Raw genomic sequence first — 26967 nt, 5'->3', positions numbered from 1 at the left:
CCACACTCACTAGACTCTACCCACACACTCACTAGACTCTACCCACACACTCACTAGACTCTACCCACACACTCACTAGACTCTACCCACACACTCACTAGACTCTACCCACACACTCACTAGACTCTACCCACACACTCCCTAGACTCTACCCACACACTCACTGGACTCTACCCACACACTCACTGGACTCTACCCACACACTCACTAGACTCTATCCACACACTGACTAGACTCTACCCACACACTCACTAGACTCTACCCCCACACTCACTAGACTCTACCCACACACTCACTAGACTCTACCCACACACTCACTAGACTCTACCCACACACTCACTAGACTCTACACACACACTCACTAGACTCTACCCACACACTCACTAGACTCTACCCACACACTCCCTAGACTCTACCCACACACTCACTGGACTCTACCCACACACTCACTGGACTCTACCCACACACTGACTAGACTCCACCCACACACTGACTAGACTCCACCCACACACTCACTAGACTCTACCCCCACACTCACTAGACTCTACCCACACACTCACTAGACTCTACCCACACACTCACTAGACTCTACCCACACACTCACTAGACTCTACCCACACACTCACTAGACTCTACCCACACACTCACTAGACTCTACCCACACACTCACTAGACTCTACCCACACACTCACTAGACTCTACCCACACACTCACTAGACTCTACCCACACACTCACTAGACTCTACCCACACACTCACTAGACTCTACCCACACACTCACTAGACTCTACCCACACACTCAATTGACTCTACCCCCACAACACTCACTAGACTCTACCCACACAATCACTAGACTCTACCCACACACTCACTAGACTCTACCCACACACTCACTAGACTCTACTCACACACTCACTAGACTCTACCCCACACTCACTAGACTCTACCCACACACTCACTAGACTCTACCCACACACTCACTAGACTCTACCCACACACTCACTAGACTCTACCCACACACTCGCTAGACTCTACCCACACACTCGCTAGACTCTACCCACACACTCGCTAGACTCTACCCACACACTCGCTAGACTCTACCCACACACTCGCTAGACTCTACCCACACACTCGCTAGACTCTACCCACACACTCGCTAGACTCTACCCACACACTCGCTAGACTCTACCCACACACTCGCTAGACTCTACCCACACACTCGCTAGACTCTACCCACACACTCGCTAGACTCTACCCTCACACTCGCTAGACTCTACCCACACACTCGCTAGACTCTACCCACACACTCGCTAGACTCTACCCACACACTCGCTAGACTCTACCCACACACTCGCTAGACTCTACCCACACACTCGCTAGACTCTACCCACACACTCGCTAGACTCTACCCACACACTCGCTAGACTCTACCCACACACTCGCAAGACTCTACCCACACACTCAGAGAACTCTACCCACACACTCACTAGACTCTATCCACACACTGACTAGACTCTACCCACACACTGACTAGACTCTACTCACACACTGACTAGACTCCACCCACACACTGACTAGACTCCACCCACACACTCACTAGACTCTACCCACACACTCACTAGACTCTACCCACACACTCCCTAGACTCTACCCACACACTCACTGGACTCTACCCACACACTCACTGGACTCTACCCACACACTCACTAGACTCTATCCACACACTGACTAGACTCTACCCACACACTGACTAGACTCTACTCACACACTGACTAGACTCCACCCACACACTGACTAGACTCTACCCACACACTCACTAGACTATACCCACACACTCACTAGACTCTACCCACACACTCACTAGACTCTACCCACACACTCACTAGACTCTACCCACACACTCACTAGACTCTACCCACACACTCACTAGACTCTACCCACACACTCAATTGACTCTACCCCCACAACACTCACTAGACTCTACCCACACAATCACTAGACTCTACCCACACACTCACTAGACTCTACCCACACACTCACTAGACTCTACCCACACACCCACTAGACTCTACCCACACACTCACTAGACTCTACCCACACACTCACTAGACTCTACCCACACTCTCACTAGACTCTACTCACACACTCACTAGACTCTACCCCCACACTCACTAGACTCTACCCACACACTCACTAGACTCTACCCACACACTCACTAGACTCTACCCACACACTCACTAGACTCTACCCACACACTCACTAGACTCTACCCACACACTCACTAGACTCTACTCACACACTCACTAGACTCTACCCCCACACTCACTAGACTCTACCCACACACTCACTAGACTCTACCCACACACTCACTAGACTCTACCCACACACTCACTAGACTCTACCCACACACTCACTAGACTCTACCCACACACTCACTAGACTCTACCCACACACTCACTAGACTCTACCCACACACTCACTAGACTCTACCCACACACTCCCTAGACTCTACCCACACACTCACTGGACTCTACCCACACACTCACTGGACTCTACCCACACACTCACTAGACTCTACCCACACACTCACTAGACTCTACCCACACACTCACTAGACTCTACCCACACACTCACTAGACTCTACTCACATACTCACTAGACTCTACCCCCACACTCACTAGACTCTACCCACACACTCACTAGACTCTACCCACACACTCACTAGACTCTACCCACACACTCACTAGACTCTACCCACACACTCACTAGACTCTACCCACACACTCACTAGACTCTACCCACACACTCACTGGACTCTACCCACACACTCACTAGACTCTATCCACACACTGACTAGACTCTACCCACACACTGACTAGACTCTACTCACACACTGACTAGACTCCACCCACACACTGACTAGACTCCACCCACACACTCACTAGACTCTACCCACACACTCACTAGACTCTACCCACACACTCCCTAGACTCTACCCACACACTCACTGGACTCTACCCACACACTCACTGGACTCTACCCACACACTCACTAGACTCTATCCACACACTGACTAGACTCTACCCACACACTGACTAGACTCTACTCACACACTGACTAGACTCCACCCACACACTGACTAGACTCTACCCACACACTCACTAGACTCTACCCACACACTCACTAGACTCTACCCACACACTCACTAGACTCTACCCACACACTCACTAGACTCTACCCACACACTCACTAGACTCTACCCACACACTCACTAGACTCTACCCACACACTCACTAGACTCTACCCACACACTCACTGGACTCTACCCACACACTCACTAGACTCTATCCACACACTGACTAGACTCTACCCACACACTGACTAGACTCTACTCACACACTGACTAGACTCCACCCACACACTGACTAGACTCCACCCACACACTCACTAGACTCTACCCACACACTCACTAGACTCTACCCACACACTCCCTAGACTCTACCCACACACTCACTGGACTCTACCCACACACTCACTGGACTCTACCCACACACTCACTAGACTCTATCCACACACTGACTAGACTCTACCCACACACTGACTAGACTCTACTCACACACTGACTAGACTCCACCCACACACTGACTAGACTCTACCCACACACTCACTAGACTCTACCCACACACTCACTAGACTCTACCCACACACTCACTAGACTCTACCCACACACTCACTAGACTCTACCCACACACTCACTAGACTCTACCCACACACTCACTAGACTCTACCCACACACTCAATTGACTCTACCCCCACAACACTCACTAGACTCTACCCACACAATCACTAGACTCTACCCACACACTCACTAGACTCTACCCACACACTCACTAGACTCTACCCACACACTCACTAGACTCTACCCACACACTCACTAGACTCTACCCACACACTCACTAGACTCTACCCACACACTCACTAGACTCTACTCACACACTCACTAGACTCTACCCCCACACTCACTAGACTCTACCCACACACTCACTAGACTCTACCCACACACTCACTAGACTCTACCCACACACTCACTAGACTCTACCCACACACTCACTAGACTCTACCCACACACTCACTAGACTCTACTCACACACTCACTAGACTCTACCCCCACACTCACTAGACTCTACCCACACACTCACTAGACTCTACCCACACACTCACTAGACTCTACCCACACACTCCCTAGACTCTACCCACACACTCACTGGACTCTAACAACACACTCACTGGACTCTACCCACACACTCACTAGACTCTATCCACACACTGACTAGACTCTACCCACACACTGACTAGACTCTACTCACACACTGACTAGACTCCACCCACACACTGACTAGACTCCACCCACACACTCACTAGACTCTACCCACACACTCACTAGACTCTACCCACACACTCACTAGACTCTACCCACACACTCACTAGACTCTACCCACACACTCACTAGACTCTACCCACACACTCACTAGACTCTACCCACACACTCACTAGACTCTACCCACACACTCACTAGACTCTACCCACACACTCACTAGACTCTACCCACACACTCACTAGACTCTACCCACACACTCACTAGACTCTACCCACACACTCACTAGACTCTACCCACACACTCACTAGACTCTACCCACACACTCACTAGACTCTACCCACACACTCACTAGACTCTACCCACACACTCACTAGACTCTACCCCCACACTCACTAGACTCTACCCACACACTCACTAGACTCTACCCACACACTCACTAGACTCTACCCACACACTCACTAGACTCTACCCACACACTCACTGGACTCTACCCACACACTCACTGGACTCTACCCACACACTGACTAGACTCCACCCACACACTGACTAGACTCCACCCACACACTCACTAGACTCTACCCACACACTCACTAGACTCTACCCACACACTCACTAGACTCTACCCACACACTCACTAGACTCTACCCACACACTCACTAGACTCTACCCACACACTCACTAGACTCTACCCACACACTCACTAGACTCTACCCACACACTCAATTGACTCTACCCCCACAACACTCACTAGACTCTACCCACACAATCACTAGACTCTACCCACACACTCACTAGACTCTACCCACACACTCACTAGACTCTACTCACACACTCACTAGACTCTACCCCCACACTCACTAGACTCTACCCACACACTCACTAGACTCTACCCACACACTCACTAGACTCTACCCACACACTCACTAGACTCTACCCACACACTCGCTAGACTCTACCCACACACTCGCTAGACTCTACCCACACACTCGCTAGACTCTACCCACACACTCGCTAGACTCTACCCACACACTCGCTAGACTCTACCCACACACTCGCTAGACTCTACCCACACACTCGCTAGACTCTACCCACACACTCGCTAGACTCTACCCACACACTCGCTAGACTCTACCCACACACTCGCTAGACTCTACCCACACACTCGCTAGACTCTACCCTCACACTCGCTAGACTCTACCCACACACTCGCTAGACTCTACCCACACACTCGCTAGACTCTACCCACACACTCGCTAGACTCTACCCACACACTCGTTAGACTCTACCCACACACTCGCTAGACTCTACCCACACACTCGCTAGACTCTACCCACACACTCGCTAGACTCTACCCACACACTCGCTAGACTCTACCCACACACTCAGAGAACTCTACCCACACACTCACTAGACTCTATCCACACACTGACTAGACTCTACCCACACACTGACTAGACTCTACTCACACACTGACTAGACTCCACCCACACACTGACTAGACTCCACCCACACACTCACTAGACTCTACCCACACACTCACTAGACTCTACCCACACACTCCCTAGACTCTACCCACACACTCACTGGACTCTACCCACACACTCACTGGACTCTACCCACACACTCACTAGACTCTATCCAAACACTGACTAGACTCTACCCACACACTGACTAGACTCTACTCACACACTGACTAGACTCCACCCACACACTGACTAGACTCTACCCACACACTCACTAGACTATACCCACACACTCACTAGACTCTACCCACACACTCACTAGACTCTACCCACACACTCACTAGACTCTACCCACACACTCACTAGACTCTACCCACACACTCACTAGACTCTACCCACACACTCAATTGACTCTACCCCCACAACACTCACTAGACTCTACCCACACAATCACTAGACTCTACCCACACACTCACTAGACTCTACCCACACACTCACTAGACTCTACCCACACACCCACTAGACTCTACCCACACACTCACTAGACTCTACCCACACACTCAGTAGACTCTACCCACACACTCACTAGACTCTACTCACACACTCACTAGACTCTACCCCCACACTCACTAGACTCTACCCACACACTCACTAGACTCTACCCACACACTCACTAGACTCTACCCACACACTCACTAGACTCTACCCACACACTCACTAGACTCTACCCACACACTCACTAGACTCTACTCACACACTCACTAGACTCTACCCCCACACTCACTAGACTCTACCCACACACTCACTAGACTCTACCCACACACTCACTAGACTCTACCCACACACTCACTAGACTCTACCCACACACTCACTAGACTCTACCCACACACTCACTAGACTCTACCCACACACTCACTAGACTCTACCCACACACTCACTAGACTCTACCCACACACTCACTAGACTCTACCCACACACTCACTAGACTCTACCCACACACTCACTAGACTCTACTCACACACTCACTAGACTCTACCCCCACACTCACTAGACTCTACCCACACACTCACTAGACTCTACCCACACACTCACTAGACTCTACCCACACACTCACTAGACTCTACCCACACACTCACTAGACTCTACCCACACACTCACTAGACTCTACCCACACACTCCCTAGACTCTACCCACACACTCACTGGACTCTACCCACACACTCACTGGACTCTACCCACACACTCACTAGACTCTATCCACACACTGACTAGACTCTACCCACACACTGACTAGACTCTACTCACACACTGACTAGACTCCACCCACACACTGACTAGACTCTACCCACACACTCACTAGACTCTACCCACACACTCACTAGACTCTACCCACACACTCACTAGACTCTACCCACACACTCACTAGACTCTACCCACACACTCACTAGACTCTACCCACACACTCACTAGACTCTACCCACACACTCAATTGACTCTACCCCCACAACACTCACTAGACTCTACCCACACAATCACTAGACTCTACCCACACACTCACTAGACTCTACCCACACACTCACTAGACTCTACCCACACACTCACTAGACTCTACCCACACACTCACTAGACTCTACCCACACACTCACTAGACTCTACCCACACACTCACTAGACTCTACTCACACACTCACTACACTCTACCCCCACACTCACTAGACTCTACCCACACACTCACTAGACTCTACCCACACACTCACTAGACTCTACCCACACACTCACTAGACTCTACCCACACACTCACTAGACTCTACCCACACACTCACTAGACTCTACTCACACACTCACTAGACTCTACCCCCACACTCACTAGACTCTACCCACACACTCACTAGACTCTACCCACACACTCACTAGACTCTACCCACACACTCACTAGACTCTACCCACACACTCACTAGACTCTACCCACACACTCACTAGACTCTACCCACACACTCACTAGACTCTACCCACACACTCACTAGACTCTACCCACACACTCACTAGACTCTACCCACACACTCACTAGACTCTACCCACACACTCACTAGACTCTACTCACACACTCACTAGACTCTACCCCCACACTCACTAGACTCTACCCACACACTCACTAGACTCTACCCACACACTCACTAGACTCTACCCACACACTCACTAGACTCTACCCACACACTCACTAGACTCTACCCACACACTCACTAGACTCTACCCACACACTCCCTAGACTCTACCCACACACTCACTGGACTCTACCCACACACTCACTGGACTCTACCCACACACTCACTAGACTCTATCCACACACTCACTAGACTCTATCCACACACTGACTAGACTCTACCCACACACTGACTAGACTCTACTCACACACTGACTAGACTCCACCCACACACTGACTAGACTCTACCCACACACTCACTAGACTCTACCCACACACTCACTAGACTCTACCCACACACTCACTAGACTCTACCCACACACTCACTAGACTCTACCCACACACTCACTAGACTCTACCCACACACTCACTAGACTCTACCCACACACTCACTAGACTCTACCCACACACTCACTAGACTCTACCCACACACTCACTAGACTCTACCCACACACTCACTAGACTCTACCCACACACTCACTAGACTCTACTCACACACTCACTAGACTCTACCCCCACACTCACTAGACTCTACCCACACACTCACTAGACTCTACCCACACACTCACTAGACTCTACCCACACACTCACTAGACTCTACCCACACACTCACTGGACTCTACCCACACACTCACTGGACTCTACCCACACACTCACTAGACTCTATCCACACACTGACTAGACTCTACCCACACACTCACTAGACTCTACCCACACACTCACTAGACTCTACCCACACACTCACTAGACTCTACCCACACACTCACTAGACTCTACCCACACACTCACTAGACTCTACCCACACACTCACTAGACTCTATCCACACACTCACTAGACTCTATCCACACACTGACTAGACTCTACCCACACACTGACTAGACTCTACTCACACACTGACTAGACTCCACCCACACACTGACTAGACTCTACCCACACACTCACTAGACTCTACCCACACACTCACTAGACTCTACCCACACACTCACTAGACTCTACCCACACACTCACTAGACTCTACCCACACACTCACTAGACTCTACCCACACACTCACTAGACTCTACCCACACACTCACTAGACTCTACCCACACACTCACTAGACTCTACCCACACACTCACTAGACTCTACCCACACACTCACTAGACTCTACCCACACACTCACTAGACTCTACTCACACACTCACTAGACTCTACCCCCACACTCACTAGACTCTACCCACACACTCACTAGACTCTACCCACACACTCACTAGACTCTACCCACACACTCACTAGACTCTACCCACACACTCACTGGACTCTACCCACACACTCACTGGACTCTACCCACACACTCACTAGACTCTATCCACACACTGACTAGACTCTACCCACACACTCACTAGACTCTACCCACACACTCACTAGACTCTACCCACACACTCACTAGACTCTACCCACACACTCACTAGACTCTACCCACACACTCACTAGACTCTACACACACACTCACTAGACTCTACCCACACACTCACTAGACTCTACCCACACACTCCCTAGACTCTACCCACACACTCACTGGACTCTACCCACACACTCACTGGACTCTACCCACACACTGACTAGACTCCACCCACACACTGACTAGACTCCACCCACACACTCACTAGACTCTACCCACACACTCACTAGACTCTACCCACACACTCACTTGACTCTACCCACACACTCACTAGACTCTACCCACACACTCACTAGACTCTACCCACACACTCACTAGACTCTACCCACACACTCACTAGACTCTACCCACACACTCACTAGACTCTACCCACACACTCACTAGACTCTACTCACACACTCACTAGACTCTACCCCCACACTCACTAGACTCTACCCACACACTCACTAGACTCTACCCACACACTCACTAGACTCTACCCACACACTCACTAGACTCTACCCACACACTCACTAGACTCTACCCACACACTCACTAGACTCTACTCACACACTCACTAGACTCTACCCCCACACTCACTAGACTCTACCCACACACTCACTAGACTCTACCCACACACTCACTAGACTCTACCCACACACTCACTAGACTCTACCCACACACTCACTAGACTCTACGCACACACTCACTAGACTCTACCCACACACTCACTAGACTCTACCCACACACTCACTAGACTCTACCCACACACTCACTAGACTCTACCCACACACTCACTAGACTCTACCCACACACTCACTAGACTCTACTCACACACTCACTAGACTCTACCCCCACACTCACTAGACTCTACCCACACACTCACTAGACTCTACCCACACACTCACTAGACTCTACCCACACACTCACTAGACTCTACCCACACACTCACTAGACTCTACCCACACACTCCCTAGACTCTACCCACACACTCACTGGACTCTACCCACACACTCACTGGACTCTACCCACACACTCACTAGACTCTATCCACACACTGACTAGACTCTACCCACACACTCACTAGACTCTACCCCCACACTCACTAGACTCTACCCACACACTCACTAGACTCTACCCACACACTCACTAGACTCTACCCACACACTCACTAGACTCTACACACACACTCACTAGACTCTACCCACACACTCACTAGACTCTACCCACACACTCCCTAGACTCTACCCACACACTCACTGGACTCTACCCACACACTCACTGGACTCTACCCACACACTGACTAGACTCCACCCACACACTGACTAGACTCCACCCACACACTCACTAGACTCTACCCACACACTCACTAGACTCTACCCACACACTCACTAGACTCTACCCACACACTCACTAGACTCTACCCACACACTCACTAGACTCTACCCACACACTCACTAGACTCTACCCACACACTCACTAGACTCTACCCACACACTCAATTGACTCTACCCCCACAACACTCACTAGACTCTACCCACACAATCACTAGACTCTACCCACACACTCACTAGACTCTACCCACACACTCACTAGACTCTACTCACACACTCACTAGACTCTACCCCCACACTCACTAGACTCTACCCACACACTCACTAGACTCTACCCACACACTCACTAGACTCTACCCACACACTCACTAGACTCTACCCACACACTCGCTAGACTCTACCCACACACTCGCTAGACTCTACCCACACACTCGCTAGACTCTACCCACACACTCGCTAGACTCTACCCACACACTCGCTAGACTCTACCCACACACTCGCTAGACTCTACCCACACACTCGCTAGACTCTACCCACACACTCGCTAGACTCTACCCACACACTCGCTAGACTCTACCCACACACTCGCTAGACTCTACCCACACACTCGCTAGACTCTACCCTCACACTCGCTAGACTCTACCCACACAGTCGCTAGACTCTACCCACACACTCGCTAGACTCTACCCACACACTCGCTAGACTCTACCCACACACTCGCTAGACTCTACCCACACACTCGCTAGACTCTACCCACACACTCGCTAGACTCTACCCACACACTCGCTAGACTCTACCCACACACTCGCTAGACTCTACCCACACACTCAGAGAACTCTACCCACACACTCACTAGACTCTACCCACACACTCACTAGACTCTAACCACACACTCACTATAATCTTCCCGACACACTCAGTGGACTCTACCCACACACTCACTAGACTCTACCCACACACTCACTAGACTCTACCCTCACACTCAGACATACTTACACTGATACTGAAATACATGTACACACAAAACACTCACATGTATATTGACGCCACAAATCAGTCCCATTTAAAATCATATTTTCACTTACCCGTCCTCTTACTCTAACCCTAAACTTAACCCTAAAACTAACTCTAACCACAACCTTAACCCTAAAACTAACCCTAACCCTATACTAATTCTAACCTTAACCCTAAACCCCCTAGAAATAGTATTTAACACGTCCACACACACACACACACACACACACACTTTCACATTCTTTCACATTCTTCACACTCACCCTGCAACTCTGTTTATTATCTGTCCTAATTGCCTGGTCACTTTTTATTTTGTGTTTAATATTTTCATTTTTTTATTTAGCAAATGTTTTATTAATTTATTTCTTACTATTTAACTCTGCATTTTTGGGGATTGACCCGTAACTAAGCACGTCATGGTAAATTCTACACCAGTTTTATTCAGCGCATGTGACAAATAAAAATGTTTATTCATTATTTTCTCTGTCTTGTTTACCCTGTAGTTACTGGCAATCACAGCAACCTGATAATGGTGGTGACAACCCAGCAAATGGGGAGGAGGACTGTGTTGAGCTGAACACAGAAACATGGCGTCCTGTAAAGGCATGGAATGACCAGTCATGTTTTAACAATCGTTACTGGATTTGCGAGAAAGTGGTTTAACATCACCATGACAACAGAGGAGGCTGGTGGGAGGACGTGCACACATACAGCACCCTACAGTGCACACAACTTCATTCTCTCTCTCTCTAAGACACACCAACACACTGCTGGTACTGCACTGAGGGGCAAAACAACCTGATAATGGTGGTGTACCAAGATATAATTAGGACTGTGCTGATGGTAATATTGGGTATTCTGAACCTGTATATAAATATTCTGACATATCATTTACCTCTCTTCATAACTGGATTTGTGAAGAGTTATACAGTAGCTCATTATATAGTGGTGCTACAGTGCTAATGCATCTCTCTCTAAGTAAACAGTGTGTAGACATTCTGTCATCTGTAAAAGTATTATATTGATTGTTTAAATAGAAACATATTATGTGATTTGCCATAATGTGATTTTTTTAATCGTCAATTATTAGCATAAACGACTTTAGTAAGAAGATGAACTAAGGCTCAGATTAAGTAAGAAAGGAACCTATCAGGGTTACCTGTCACGTTCTGACCTTCATTTCCTTTGTTTTGTATTTATTTAGTATGGTCAGGTCGTGAGTTGGGTGGGCAGTCTATGTTTGTTTTTCTATGTTTTGGGGATTTCTATGTTTCGGCCTAGTATGGTTCTCAATCAGAGGCAGGTGTCATTAGTTGTCTCTGATTGAGAATCATACTTAGGTAGCCTGGGTTGCACTGTTTGTTTGTGGGTGATTGTCTATGTTAGTGGCTTGTGTCAGCACAGGTCTCATTTGTCGTCATTGGTTTATTGTTTTTGTATAGTGTTGCAGTGTTCAGTGTTTTCTTTATTAAAATTCACTATGAACACATACCACGGCGCATTTTGGTCCTCTGATCCTTCTCGCCTCTCCTCTTCAGATGAAGAGGAGGACGACCGTGACAGAATCACCCACCAACCAAGGACCAAGCGGCGTGGTAAAGGACAGAGACAGCAGCAGCAACAATAGCGGCCAGCATCACAGGACTCCTGGACATGGGAGGAGATATTGAATGGAGAGGGACCCTGGGCACAGGCTGGGGAATATCGCCGCCCCAAAGCAGAGCTGGAGGCAGTGAAAGCTGAGCGGCGGCTATATGAGGAGGCAGCACGGCAGTGCGACAGGTACGAGAGGCAGCCCCCCCCCCAAAAAAAATTGGGGTGGCACACGAGGTGTGGAGCTAAGCCAGGTAGCAGACCTTATTATAAGCAGCGCGTTACTGGTCAGGCACCGTGTTATGCGTTTAAGCGCACGGTGTCGCCAGTACGTGTCCATAGCTGCGCTATAGGACAGCCCCCCGAGAGTGTCGTGCGGGCATCGAGCCAGGGTGTATGGTGCCTGCTCAGCGGGTCTGGTCGCCGGTACGCAGTTTTGGTCAAGGGTATCCTGCGCCGGCTCTGCGTGCTGTGTCTCCGGGGCGCTGGGGGGGTGCAGTGCGTCCTCTGCCTGCGCTCCGCTCGTGCATGGGATGTGGGAGTGGAGCCTAAGGAAGAGGTGCGCGTAGTAAGCACTAGTTCTCCCGTGCTTACCCACAGCCCGGTTCAACCTGTGCCTGCACTCTGGAGGGTCCGGGCTAGAGTAGTTGTCCAGCCTGGGGAAGTGGTGGCAAGGTTGCAAACCAGAGCTCCAGTGCTCCCCCACAGCCCGGTCCTTCAGGTGCCTCCTCCTAACACCAAGCCTCCTGAAGGTCTCCCCAGCCTGGTGGTTCCTGTGGCAGCCCCACGCACCAGGCTGTCTCTCTGTCTCCTCCCTGCAGGTGGTCCTGCCTGTCAGGCACTGCTGCCGGAGTCTCCCGCCTGTCCGGCGCTGCTGCCGGAGTCTCCCGCCTGTCCGGCGCTGCTGCCGGGGTCTCCCGCCTGTCCGGCGCTGCTGCCGGAGTCTCCCGCCTGTCCGGCGCCAGAGCCCCTCAGCCCAGAGGCGCCAGAGCCCCTCAGCCCAGAGGCGCCAGAGCCCCTCAGCCCAGAGGCGCCAGAGCCCCTCAGCCCAGAGGCGCCAGAGCCCCTCAGCCCCTCTGTCCCGAGCTGCCGCCCCTCTGTCCCGAGCTGCCGCCCCTCTGTCCCGAGCTGCCGCTCCTCTGTCCATTGAGAAGGGTTGCCATGGTTAGGAAGCCACAGAGGCGGACAATGAGGCGGACTAAGACAATGGTGAAGTGGGGGCCACGTCCAGCACCAGAGCCGCCACCGCGGACAGACGCCCACCCAGACCCTCCCTATAGGTTAAGGTTTTGCGGCCGGAGTCCGTACCTTTGGGGGGGAGGGGAGGTACTGTCACATTCTGACCTTTATTTCCTTTGTTTTGTATTTATTTAGTATGGTCAGGGCTTGAGTTGGGTGGGCAGTCTGTTTGATTTTCTATGATTTGGGGATTTCTATGTTTTTCGGCCTAGTATGGTTCTCAATCAGAGGCAGGTGTCATTAGTTGTCTCTGATTGAGAATCATACTTAGGTAGCCTGGGGTGCACTGTTTGTTTGTGGGTGATTGTCTATGTTAGTGGCTTGTGTCAGCACAGGTCTCATTTGTCGTCATTGGTTTATTGTTTTTGTATAGTGTTGCAGTGTTCAGTGTTTTCTTGATTAAAATTCACTATGAACACATACCACGGCGCATTTTGGTCCTCTGATCCTTCTCGCCTCTCCTCTTCAGATGAAGAGGAGGACGACCGTGACATTACCAGCTTCCTGATTGAATGTGATTGGATTGTTAAAACAATGTGAATTGCAGTTGGACACAGGAAGAAGAGTACTGAGAGGATACATGCTGCACGCAGGCAAACACACACACAGACACACACAGACAAACAGACACACGTGTGAAGTTCCCCTTTTCTGATAAAGATGCAGACAGATGTCCCACACACGCCTCTGAATAACTCTTCACACTGATGTCACACACAGACAGCATAGATTAAATAAAAGGGCCCCTATCGATGGCATAGAGAGAGTCATAATGTGAACTCCATTTGAAGGCTGGAGAAGCCACAAACAGAACAGTCAAAGTGATAGGATGAAAGACTGCGCTCCTCATTACTTGTTGTCATGCAGCTATCATGTTATATCACTGTGTTTAGAATATCCTGTAATGTATAACTTCCTGATTGAAGGTGATTGGATACTTTAAAAACTGTAGTGGACAACAGACAGAGATCAGAGAGGTAACTGGTAGAGATGCACATCTGAGCAACTACTCAACTACTAGTCACTGAAGTTAGAATCATACAGTAGATATTACCATTAGGAGTCAGTTAGAAAGGTAAGATAAGTAAGTTAATACTATAAGTTAAAATGATATATACTACAGTAAAATAAATAAAATACAATAAAGAATTAATTAGTTGATTAATAAATTAATTAATAAATTGATTGGGGTCATCATTGATATTCGGTACGGTTAGTTAAGATGGCCGACTACATCAACAAACAGGTGATTATATTAAACAAAGTTAATGAAGAAAACCAGAATATAGCAACGCGGAGCGTGAAGACTGAGACCCATCTCTCAGGTACAAAGAATTATCTTTCTCTCTCTCACACACACAGATGCAGACAGGTATGAGCGCACAAACCGAGCGCACACACGTATTCTGGCACGTGGACACACACTAATAGCACATCATAGAAAAACACTTGTACATGTTTTATTGTTCTGTCTTCTGTGTGGTACAGCTGGTACAGAGCCTGAGGTTTACAACCTGCTGGGGTCTCATACACTAAAATGCATCAATTCAATATTATTTTTTACTTCAGTTGTTGGAACTATGTACAACTATTTAATAAGATCAATTGAAAATAATATTTTTAAACAACACAGTGGATACCCCACCACTGTTTTTGGTAAACAGCTGAGGGGCTGGTAACCTGAAACCTGAAACAGGCTCTGTTTTTTTGGAAATAAACGATCCACATCTTTGTACTACCCTGCTCTTTGCGCCTGACTCCTCCACCCACTACTTCTAGAAGCCGTTACAGTCATGCTTTAGCTATATTGTGTAATTTTGGTAATTTCTTCATAAAGTAGCTTCCTGTTTATCAGAATTGAGATGACAGCACTCTTGAGCAAACGGTCGCTGCAAACCATAAATCGGGGCGGGGGGAAGGGATTGGTTCTCAGAGTTCTAATCGTAGTCAGTAGTGATGTCGGATTATGTTTATTCTGTTTGTAATCATAATGTAGGATTTTGTGTGTGTGTGTGTGTGCGTGTGTGTGTGTGTGTGTGTGTGTGTGTGTGTGTGTGTGTGTGTGTGTGTGTGTGTGTGTGTGTGTGTGTCTGAGTTTCTGTGTCTATGTTTCTGTGTGTCTGAGTGTGTATGTATGTTTGTGTGTATGTATGTTTGTGTGTGTGTGTGTGTGTTCCTCTGCGGATGGAAGTACAAGACTCTACAGGCTGGCTGCTGTGTGTTTTGGAGTGCTGTGTGTTCTACAAGTCACTCTCAACATGTCCCTGAGACTGGATTTCTGAGTGAGGCTTTCCTCTTTTATAATGCACTACATTTGAACAGGGCCATTAGGACAGATATGAATGTCATTGTCACACCATAGTTCTGTTGTCACAAACCAAGGATCACAATTCAGACTTACAGACATTACAGACCAGCAGTCTGTCAACATAACTGACACACAAAATAAATGTTCTGTGTCCCAAATAGCATTCTATCCTCTTTAAAGGGCACTACTTTTGACCAGGGCACATAGGGCTTTGGTCAAAAGCAGCTCACCATATAAGTAATAGTGTCATTTGGGACACATCCCAGGAACTTCTCTTTTCTTTCTTCCAGCCCGTTCCAACAAAGAGAGAAAACATTTATAGGGCTGTTGCAACACCACTGGTCTGGCGCAAGACCAGACAGATCCCAGTTGTATCATTGCAGACCAGTGCCTGACAAACACAAACTAGTTACAGGAGCGTTACAATGCCCTGACTAAAGACAGGGACATGTTGAGAGACAGGGTCAGTGTCCTGACCAATGAGAAGGTGGTGCTAGAGAAGAGGCTCTCTGAGTGTGATAAGTAGGTCAGTAGTCAAGTCAGTCACTAGGGCTGTGTCCCCATTCTCTATCCTTCATTCTCCAGAAGTGTGCACTTGTTCAGTCATGCATTTAAATGCATTGGATTGGTGCAATCATATTCCTCAAAATCATCGAGGGAGAGTGTACGAGTGTATATTTCGGGGAGAAGGGTTTAGCTTCGGAATTTAACCTCATGAGTGCACCCTCATTATGGATTTGCCAACAGTTAATTTGCAAGTTCAAATCCCCAAGCTGACAAGGTACAAATCTGTCATTCTGCCGCTGAACAGGCAGTTAACCCACTGTTCCTAGGCCGTCATTGAAAATAAGAATTTGTTCTTGAATGACTTGCCTAGTTAAATAAAGGTAAAATAAATAAAATAAAATTACAATGTTAGAATTTGTTGTGCAATACGTGTAACATAGTATATTTCTCTGACAGAGCTAAACAGTGGAAAACCTGTCCTGATGTAAACCTGTCGCAATACAGAGAGAGTGGGGAGAGGAGAAAGAGAGGGGAGATAGGGAAGAGTGGAGGAGTGAGGGGAGGATAGAGAGGGGAGAGGGGAAAGAGAGAGGGGAGAGGGAGGGAGGGAGGGAGGGAGGGAGGGAGGGAGGGAGGGAGGGAGGGAGGGAGGGAGGGAGGGAGGGAGGGAGGGAGGGAGGGAGGGAGGAGAGAGGGGAGGAGAGAGGGGAGGAGGGAGATGGAGAGAGGAGAGGAGAGAGGGGGAAGAGAAGAGAGAGGTGAAAGAGAGAGGGGAGAGAGAGAGGGGTAAGAGGGAGAGAAGGAGGAGATGAGAGGGGAAAGATAGAAGGGAGTTAAAGGGGAGAGTGAAGTTAAAGGGGAGAGTGAAGAGGGGAGAGAGAGAGGTAAGGGAAGGGAAGCAAAGGGAAGGGAAGGGAAGGGAAGGGAAGGGAAGGGAAGGGAAGGGAAGGGAAGGGAGAGAGCGAGAGAGAGAGAGGGGAAAGAGAGGGGGGGGAGGAGAAAGAGAGAGGGGAGAGAGAGGGAGAAGGAGTGAGGGGAGAGAGATAGAGAGAGGGGGAGAGATAGTGAGACAGAGAGGGGAGAGCAGAGGAGAGAGATTAAATATTGAGGAGAGGGGAAAGAGAGAGGAGAGGGGAAAGAGAGAGGAGAGGGGAAAGGGAGATAGAGAGAGGGAGAAAGGGGGATAGGAGAGAGGGGAGAGGAGGAGAGAGGGAAGAGGATGAGAGAGAGGGGAGATGGAGAGAGGAGAGGGAAGAGGGAAAGGAGAGAGAGGGAGGACAGGGAGATGGGAAGAGAGGGGAGGAGAGAGAGAAGAGGGAGAGAGAGGAGAAAGAGAGAGGGGAGAAAGGGAGGGGAGAGAAATATGGGAGAGATAGCAAGGAGGAGGAGAGAGCAGAGGCTAGTGAGACAGAGGGGAGAGAGAGAGGGGAAACAGAGAGAGAGAGGGGAATAGAGAGAGATAGGGAAAGAGAGAAAGAGAGAGGGGAGAGAGAGAAAGAGTGTGAGAGGAGAAAGAGGGGAAAGAAAGAGAGGGGATAAAGAGAGAGGAGATATACAGTGCCTTGCGAAAGTATTCATCCCCTTGGCATTTTTACTATTTTGTTGCCGTACAAATTGGAATTAGAATATATTTTTTTGGGGGGGGTGTATCATTTGATTTACACAACATGCCTACCACTTTTAAGATGCAAAATATTGTTGCTTGTGAAACAAACATGAAATACAACTAAAAATGTGAAAATTGAGCATGCATACCTATTCATCCCCCCAAAGTCAAAACTTTGTAGAGCCACCTTTTGCAGCAAATACAGCAGTCTCTTGGGGTATGTCTCTATCAGGTTGGCACATCTAGCCACTGGGATTTTTTGCCCATTCTTCAAGTCAAAACTGCTCCAGCACCTTCAAGTTGGATGGGTTACACTGGTGTACAGCAATCTTTAAGTCATACCACAGATTCTCAGTTGGATTGAGGTCTAGGCTTTGGCTAGGCCATTCCAAGACATTTAAATGCTTCCCCTTAAACCACTTCAGTGTTGCTTTAGGAGTATGCTTAGGGTCATTGTCTTGCTGGACGGTGAACCTCCGTCTCAGTCTCAAACCTCTGGAAGACTGAAACAGGCTTCCCTCAAGAATTTCCCTTAACTTAGCGCCATCCATCATTCCTTCAATTCTGACCAGTTTCCCAGTCCCTGGCATATGAAAAACATCACCACAGCATGATGCTGCCACCACCATGCTTCACAGTGGGGATGGTGTTCTCAGGGTCATGAGAGGTTTAAAGTGGTCCTATGGACAGATACTTCAATCTCAGCTCTGGAGCTTTGCAGCTCCTTCAGGGTTACCTTTGGTCTCTTTGTTGCCTCTCTGATTAATGCACTCCTTGCCTGGTCAATGAGTTTTGGTGGGCGGCCCTCTCGGCAGGTTTGTTGTGGTTCTTTAAATTTTTTTATAATGGATTTAATGGTGCTTCGTGGGATGTTCAAAGTTTCGGATATTTTTTTATAGCCCAACCCTGATCTGTACGTCTCCACAACTTTGTCCCTGACCTGTTTGGAGAGGACCTTGGTCTTCATGGTGCCTCTTGCTTGGTGGTGCTCTTTGCTTAGTGGTGTTGCAGACTCTGGGCCTTTCAGAACAGATGTATATATATACACTGAGATCATGTGACATATCATGTGACACTTAAATTGCACGCAGTTGTGCTTTATTTAACTAATTATGAAACTTCTGAAGGTAATTGGTTGCACCAGATGTTATTTAGGGGCTTCATAACAAAGGGGGTGTATACAGATGTACCACTTTTCTTTTTTGTATTTTTGTTTTGAAAACAAGTCATTATTTAAATTTCACATCAGCAATTTGGACTATTTTGTGTATGTCTATTACATGAAATCCAACTAAAAAAATGAATTTAAAATACATAGACATTTAGCTAGCTTGCATTTGCTAGCTAATTTGTCCTGGAATATATTTGTTATATTACCTGAATTGGACAAGGTCCTTTTTTTTCTTGCACACTCCTTGCACACCTTGCACGCTCCTTGCACACCCCTTGCACACCACATTGCAAACATATCATACCCGCTAACCACTACAGACAGCCTACATTGTTGTCACCATTTTAGCTAATGTCATAGCTAGTCAACATAGCTACTAGAACTAATGCATTAGTAAACCCACTACAATCATGCAGTACAGTGTACAGTCAGCAAGCAGTTGAGCAGTTACACCCGTGGGCCCTGCTGGCAATACATTTATGTGTTCCAGTGTTGGAAAGCCATAGCCAGCTAGCTAACATATTATCCCTATCTATTTGAGTCGGGTGTTTGAGAAGGCTAAAGGCTAAACTTCTCCTTCATTTTTAAAGAATTGAATTTGTTCAAAACTGTTTAACTATTGTTTTCACTCTCTTTGAGTCACCTACTCAACACATATTATGCTCTGCAGCGCTAGCTAGCTTTAGACTATGCTGTAAGTACTAGATTTATTCTCTGATCCTTTGATTAGGTGGGCAAAATGTCAGTTCATGCTGCAAGAACTCTGATAGGTTGAGGACGTCCTAATAGGTTGAACTTGTCATAATTACTCTGTAAGTCTGTGGAAGGGGGTGAGAACCATGAGCCTCCCAAGTTTTGTATTGAAGTCAATGTACCCAGAGGAGGAGGTAAACTATCTGTCCTCCGGTTACACCATTGTGCTATCCTACAGAGTGCTGTGTAAGCTGCTGTAGACCTCTAATTGTATTAATATTTAGAATAGTTTTATCTAAAGAGGATAACTGTTTTAATGTTTCACTTTTTTAATGAAATTCCTTGGATGGTCCTCCTCTTCCTCCTCTGAGGAGCCTCCACTGCTGGGATCATTGGCCAGTCTGTCCACTGTAAGTTTAATATTTTTGCAATATGTTCATTGCTTATCCCTTAGTTGTAAGAGATGGTTACTACGTACATGATGTTTTAGCTAGTAACTATGTATTTATACTCTGAGGATAAAAGGAACAACTTGTGAAGGAGTTTTTACGTTTACAAGACTAACACAACTGCAGAGAGACCAGCTACCGACCAGCTACACCAACCTGACTAAAGAGAGAGACCAGTTACAGACCATTTACTTCGACCTGACAAAAGAGAGAGACTAGTTACTGACCATTTACAACGACCTGACAAAAGAGAGAGACCAGTTACAGACCAGCTATAACAACCTGACTAAAGAGAGAGACTAGTTACTGACCATTTACAACGACCTGACAAAAGAGAGAGACCAGCTACAGACCAGCTACTACAACCTGACAGAAGAGAGAGTGACCAGCTACAGAACAGTTACAACACCCTGACTAAAGAGAGAGACCAGTTACAGACCAGCTACAGCAACCTGACTGAGGACAGAGACCAGCTACAAACCAGTTACAACAACCTGACTGAGGAGAGAGACCAGTTACAGACCCGATACAACAACCTGACAAAAGAGAGAGAGACCAGCTACAGAACAGTTACAACACCCTGACTAAAGAGAGAGACCAGTTACAGACCAGCTACAGCAACCTGATTGAGGACAGAGACCAGCTACAAACCAGTTACGACAACCTGACTAAAGAGAGAGACCAGTTACAGACCAGATACAATAACCTGACTAAAGAGAGAGATCAGCTGGAGAAGGAGGAGAGGAGATAAGAGGAGAGGAATCTAGGAAAGACTAATTAAGATAGAGCCTTAGTGTCAGAGAGAGACATAGAGGAAGAAGAAGAACATTAGGAGAATGAGGAAGAGTGAACAAATAATTGATCTGTTCAGATATAGAGGAGAGGATTAGGCATACTGTACTCTGTAAAAGCTTCTTCATTATTTGTATTAACAACATTGCCATTGGATTATGCTTAACTGTAAGTGACAGTTTTAACTGTTTTAACTGATGAGAAACTGTCAAATCAACACGTCACTGGCCACCACTTGACTTCCCCCACTTTAGCTTCTAACAGAAAAGTTTTTGTTTCCGACCATGCTTATGTTTTAAACATATATTTTAGTAGATACAAAATGTGACCTGAGGTCACATATAGATCAAATAGTATTACTGAGATTTGACACCCCAGCCTTCAAACGAAGGTCACGTTACGTCTTGTATTCTGTGACCAGCCACCTATTTATTTCATCACATACATCACCAATGGTCTGATGCCATATAGGGAGGGGCCTTTTATCTATCTATGCTGTCTGTGTGTGACATCGGTGTGAAGAGTTAGACAGAAGTGTCGGTGGGAAATCAATGTCTGCATCTTTCTCAGAAGTTAAAAAGGGAGTTGTGTGTGTGTAATCTCAATCTTCAGTGTTGGTGTCCAACTGCAAGTCACACTGTTTTATGTATAAAAAATATATATATATAATAATAATAAAAATAATTAAAACCTCTTATGGATAGGGGAGAGGTCTCAACTGGCTAATTGCTGGGGGAAATGCACAGCGCCAGATTCAAATAAAATGCTATAAAATTCAAACTTTCATTAAATCACACATGTAAGATACTCAATTAAAGCTACACTCGTTGTGAATCCAGACAACATGTCAGATGTAAAAAATGCTTTTCGGGGAAAGCAGAAGGAGCTATTATCTGATAGCCTGCACCATCTGCACCAGCAGTAAACAAAGGAGCAGGCGCTACACAAAACGCTGAAATAAAATATAAAACATGCAATACCTTTGACGAGCTTCTTTTGTTGGCACTCCAATATGTCCATAAACATCATAAATCGTCCTTTCGTTCGATTAATTCCGTCCATATATATCGAAAATGTCCATTTATAAAGCACGTTTGATCCAGAAAGAAACAGCTTACAAAAATCTATCTATCCAAATCTATGAATAATATGCATATCTTATATTCTTGGCATGAGTAGTAGGAAGTTGAAATTGGGCATGCTATTTATCCAAAAGTGAAAATTCTGCCCCCTAGCTTTAAGAGGTTAATTGAAGGACTAATGAATCACTACGGTATGGACTAACATCTAGTTGATAAAAGACTAATGAATCACTATGGTATGGACTAACATCTAGTTGTTAAAGGACTAATGAATCACTATGATATGGAGTAACATCTAGTTGAGAAAGGACTAATGAATCACTATGGTATGGACTAACATCTAATTGATAAAGGACTAATGAATCACTATGGTATGGACTAACATCTAGTTGTTAAAGGACTAATGAATCACTATGGTATGGAGTAACATCTAGTTGTTAAAGGACTAATGAATCACTATGGTATGGACTAACATCTAGTTGATAAAGGACTAATGAATCACTATGGTATGGAGTAACATCTAGTTGATAAAGGACTAATGAATCACTATGGTATGTAGTAACATCTAGTTGATAAAGGACTAATGAATCACTATGGTATGGAGTAACATCTAGTTGATAAAGGACTAATGAATCACTATGGTATGGAGTAACATCTAGTTGATAAAGGACTAATGAATCACTATGGTATGTAGTAACATCTAGTTGATAAAGGACTAATGAATCACTATGGTATGTAGTAACATCTAGTTGATAAAGGACTAATGAATCACTATGGTATGGAGTAACATCTAGTTGATAAAGGACTAATGAATCACTATGGTATGGACTAACATCTAATTGATAAAGGACTAATGAATCACTATGGTATGGAGTAACATCTAGTTGTTAAAGGACTAATGAATCACTATGATATGGAGTAACATCTAGTTGATAAAGGACTAATGAATCACTATGGTATGGACTAACATCTAATTGATAAAGGACTAATGAATCACTATGATATGGAGTAACATCTAGTTGTTAAAGGACTAATGAATCACTATGATATGGAGTAACATCTAGTTGATAAAGGACTAATGAATCACTATGGTATGGAGTAACATCTAGTTGTTAAAGGACTAATGAATCACTATGATATGGAGTAACATCTAGTTGATAAAGGACTAATGAATCACTATGGTATGGACTAACATCTAATTGATAAAGGACTAATGAATCACTATGGTATGGACTAACATCTAGTTGTTAAAGGACTAATGAATCACTATGGTATGGAGTAACATCTAGTTGATAAAGGACTAATGAATCACTATGGTATGGAGTAACATCTAGTTGATAAAGGACTAATGAATCACTATGGTATGGACTAACATCTAGTTGATAAAGGACTAATGAATCACTATGGTATGGACTAACATCTAGTTGATAAAGGACTAATGAATCACTATGGTATGGAGTAACATCTAGTTGTTAAAGGACTAATGAATCACTATGATATGGAGTAACATCTAGTTGATAAAGGACTAATGAATCACTATGGTATGGACTAACATCTAATTGATAAAGGACTAATGAATCACTATGGTATGGACTAACATCTAGTTGTTAAAGGACTAATGAATCACTATGGTATGGAGTAACATCTAGTTGATAAAGGACTAATGAATCACTATGGTATGGAGTAACATCTAGTTGATAAAGGACTAATGAATCACTATGGTATGGACTAACATCTAGTTGATAAAGGACTAATGAATCACTATGGTATGGACTAACATCTAGTTGATAAAGGACTAATGAATCACTATGGTATGGAGTAACATCTAATTGATAAAGGACTAATGAATCACTATGGTATAGACTAACATCTAGTTGATAAAGGACTAATGAATCACTATGGTATGGAGTAACATCTAGTTGTTAAAGGACTAATGAATCACTATGGTATGGACTAACATCTAGTTGATAAAGGACTAATGAATCACTATGGTATGGAGTAACATCTAGTTGATAAAGGACTAATGAATCACTATGGTATGGTGAAGCAGCATGTAATAGATTGATAATTGACATGATGACAAATACAACATATTGTTGAGATTTTTTTATTGTAAAAAGTTTCCTTTGTTTAATTGTTCTATTGGAAAATGTATTTAGATGTCTTGTTTTCGATCCAAATCAATAAACATAGTAAACAGCATCATCTTAGTTCATTTATTGATTTACTAGACCTACTGTTGACCAATAATAACTTGTGTTTGGGTTGACAAATCACTTATAGTATTAGGCCAAAAAAACATGAACGAGAGCTAGAAATAAAGTACGGAACAGAATGAACAAGGAATGAGGAGGAAGTTACACACAACTGTCTGGTCCACAAGGCTGAATCTCAAATTACTTCCTATTCACCCATGTAGTGCACTGAATAGAGAATAGGGTGCCATTTGTCTCACATCCCAATAGTCTCCTTCTTATTGGTGGATAGAGCCTTGACACATTCTAACACCTACGGCCATCTTATTGGTGGATAGAGACTTGAAACATCCTGTCACCAGCAGTGTTCCACAGACAGAGAACAGAGAAGTTCAGGATTTAGACACATCAAACCAACTACTGCTCAGTCAGATAGAAAGGTAATCATACAGTAAGTCAATACTGTAAGTAAAAGTAAGTTTGAATCATAGATATTACAATAAGAGGTCAGACAGACTGAATTAGTTAATTCATTGATTGATTGGCGTAATCATTGATATTCGGTACGGTTAGTTAAGATGGCCGAGTACGTCAACAAACAGGTGATTGAATTGAATGAAGTTAATGAAGAAAACCGGAACAGATTAACGAGGAGTGTGGAGACTGAGACCCATCTCTCAGGTAAGAACTAAGTATTCTAAGTATCTTAGTGTCTCACACAGTAGCTGAGGCACGCAGGCAGGTCTGCACGTACAAACTGAACGCATTCACACACTAATACCACACACTAGAAAAACACTTGTAAATTTGTATTGTTCTGTCTTCTGGGTGGTTCAGTTAGAATGGAGCATGGTGTTCAAAACCTGCTGGGGTCACGTACACCAAAATGTATCAATTCAATTTATTTTTTTACTTCAGTTTTTAGAACTATTTGGAACTACTTAAATAAGATTGATGATAACGTTTTTTTAGCAACAACACAGTGGACACCCCGCCAATGTTTTTGGTAAACAGCTGAGGGGCTGGAAAAAATGTAACCAATCTCAAATTCATAGAGAGAGCTACAGTATGTCTGCAAGGAGTGACCATTCATGATCAAAATGATAGTTTCCATAGTTTATAATTTTATGGTAAAACAAGTTTATATTTGGGTTCTGATGGGGCTAGACAGTTAAACTAAGATCATGAGGTATTTCTAAGTTACATTTTTAAAGAATCAAATAGGTAAATATCATTCATTTAAATTGATGTTAAAAAAATTGATATAGCAATCGCAGATCTACTCTTTAAATCATGCTTCAGCTATATTGTGTAATTTCTACATACAGCAGCTTCCTGGTAATCAGATTTGAGATAAACCACACTCTTGAGCAAACGGTTGCTGCCAACCCTCCATTGGGGGAAAACCAATGACACATTCGAAATGTTTGGTTCTCAGAATTAGTTAGGGACGTGGGATGATGTGTGTTATGTTTTAATCTTAATCATTAATGATGATGATGGTGTGTGTGTGTGTGTGTGTGTG

General features: G+C 45.8%; 3 protein-coding genes and 1 long non-coding RNA gene across 5 annotated transcripts in view; 3 read left to right on the top strand and 1 right to left on the bottom strand.

Moving 5' to 3' along the window:
• LOC118941449 (CD209 antigen-like protein A) overlaps positions 1-13029 on the top strand; it is a 35443-nt gene extending 22414 nt beyond the window's left edge. The window contains exon 3 of the mRNA XM_036954178.1: positions 12311-13029. Coding sequence (XP_036810073.1) covers positions 12311-12470 — 160 coding nt within the window. The 3' untranslated portion in view covers positions 12471-13029. The remainder of the gene's footprint in view (positions 1-12310) is intronic.
• LOC110534503 (CD209 antigen-like protein C) overlaps positions 1-26967 on the bottom strand; it is a 69450-nt gene that overhangs the window by 41336 nt on the left and 1147 nt on the right. The gene's annotated exons all lie outside the window — the stretch shown is intronic.
• Positions 23390-26967, top strand: part of LOC118941450 — an 86004-nt gene continuing 82426 nt past the window's right edge. Inside the window, exon 1 of the long non-coding RNA XR_005037656.1 lies at positions 23390-25288. This is a non-coding gene — a long non-coding RNA (uncharacterized LOC118941450). The remainder of the gene's footprint in view (positions 25289-26967) is intronic.
• Positions 25332-26967, top strand: part of LOC110534501 (asialoglycoprotein receptor 2) — a 7778-nt gene continuing 6142 nt past the window's right edge. For both annotated transcript variants that reach the window (XM_036954173.1, XM_036954172.1), the window contains exon 1: positions 25332-26123. In XM_036954173.1, the coding sequence (XP_036810068.1) occupies positions 26021-26123 (103 nt within the window). In that variant the 5' untranslated portion in view covers positions 25332-26020. The remainder of the gene's footprint in view (positions 26124-26967) is intronic.

The sequence above is a fragment of the Oncorhynchus mykiss genome, chromosome 19, assembly GCF_013265735.2.
Source record: "Oncorhynchus mykiss isolate Arlee chromosome 19, USDA_OmykA_1.1, whole genome shotgun sequence".
NCBI lineage: Eukaryota > Metazoa > Chordata > Actinopteri > Salmoniformes > Salmonidae > Oncorhynchus > Oncorhynchus mykiss.
Note: the sequence above shows the minus strand (reverse complement) of the source record. Positions and strands in the feature narration are given on the sequence as shown.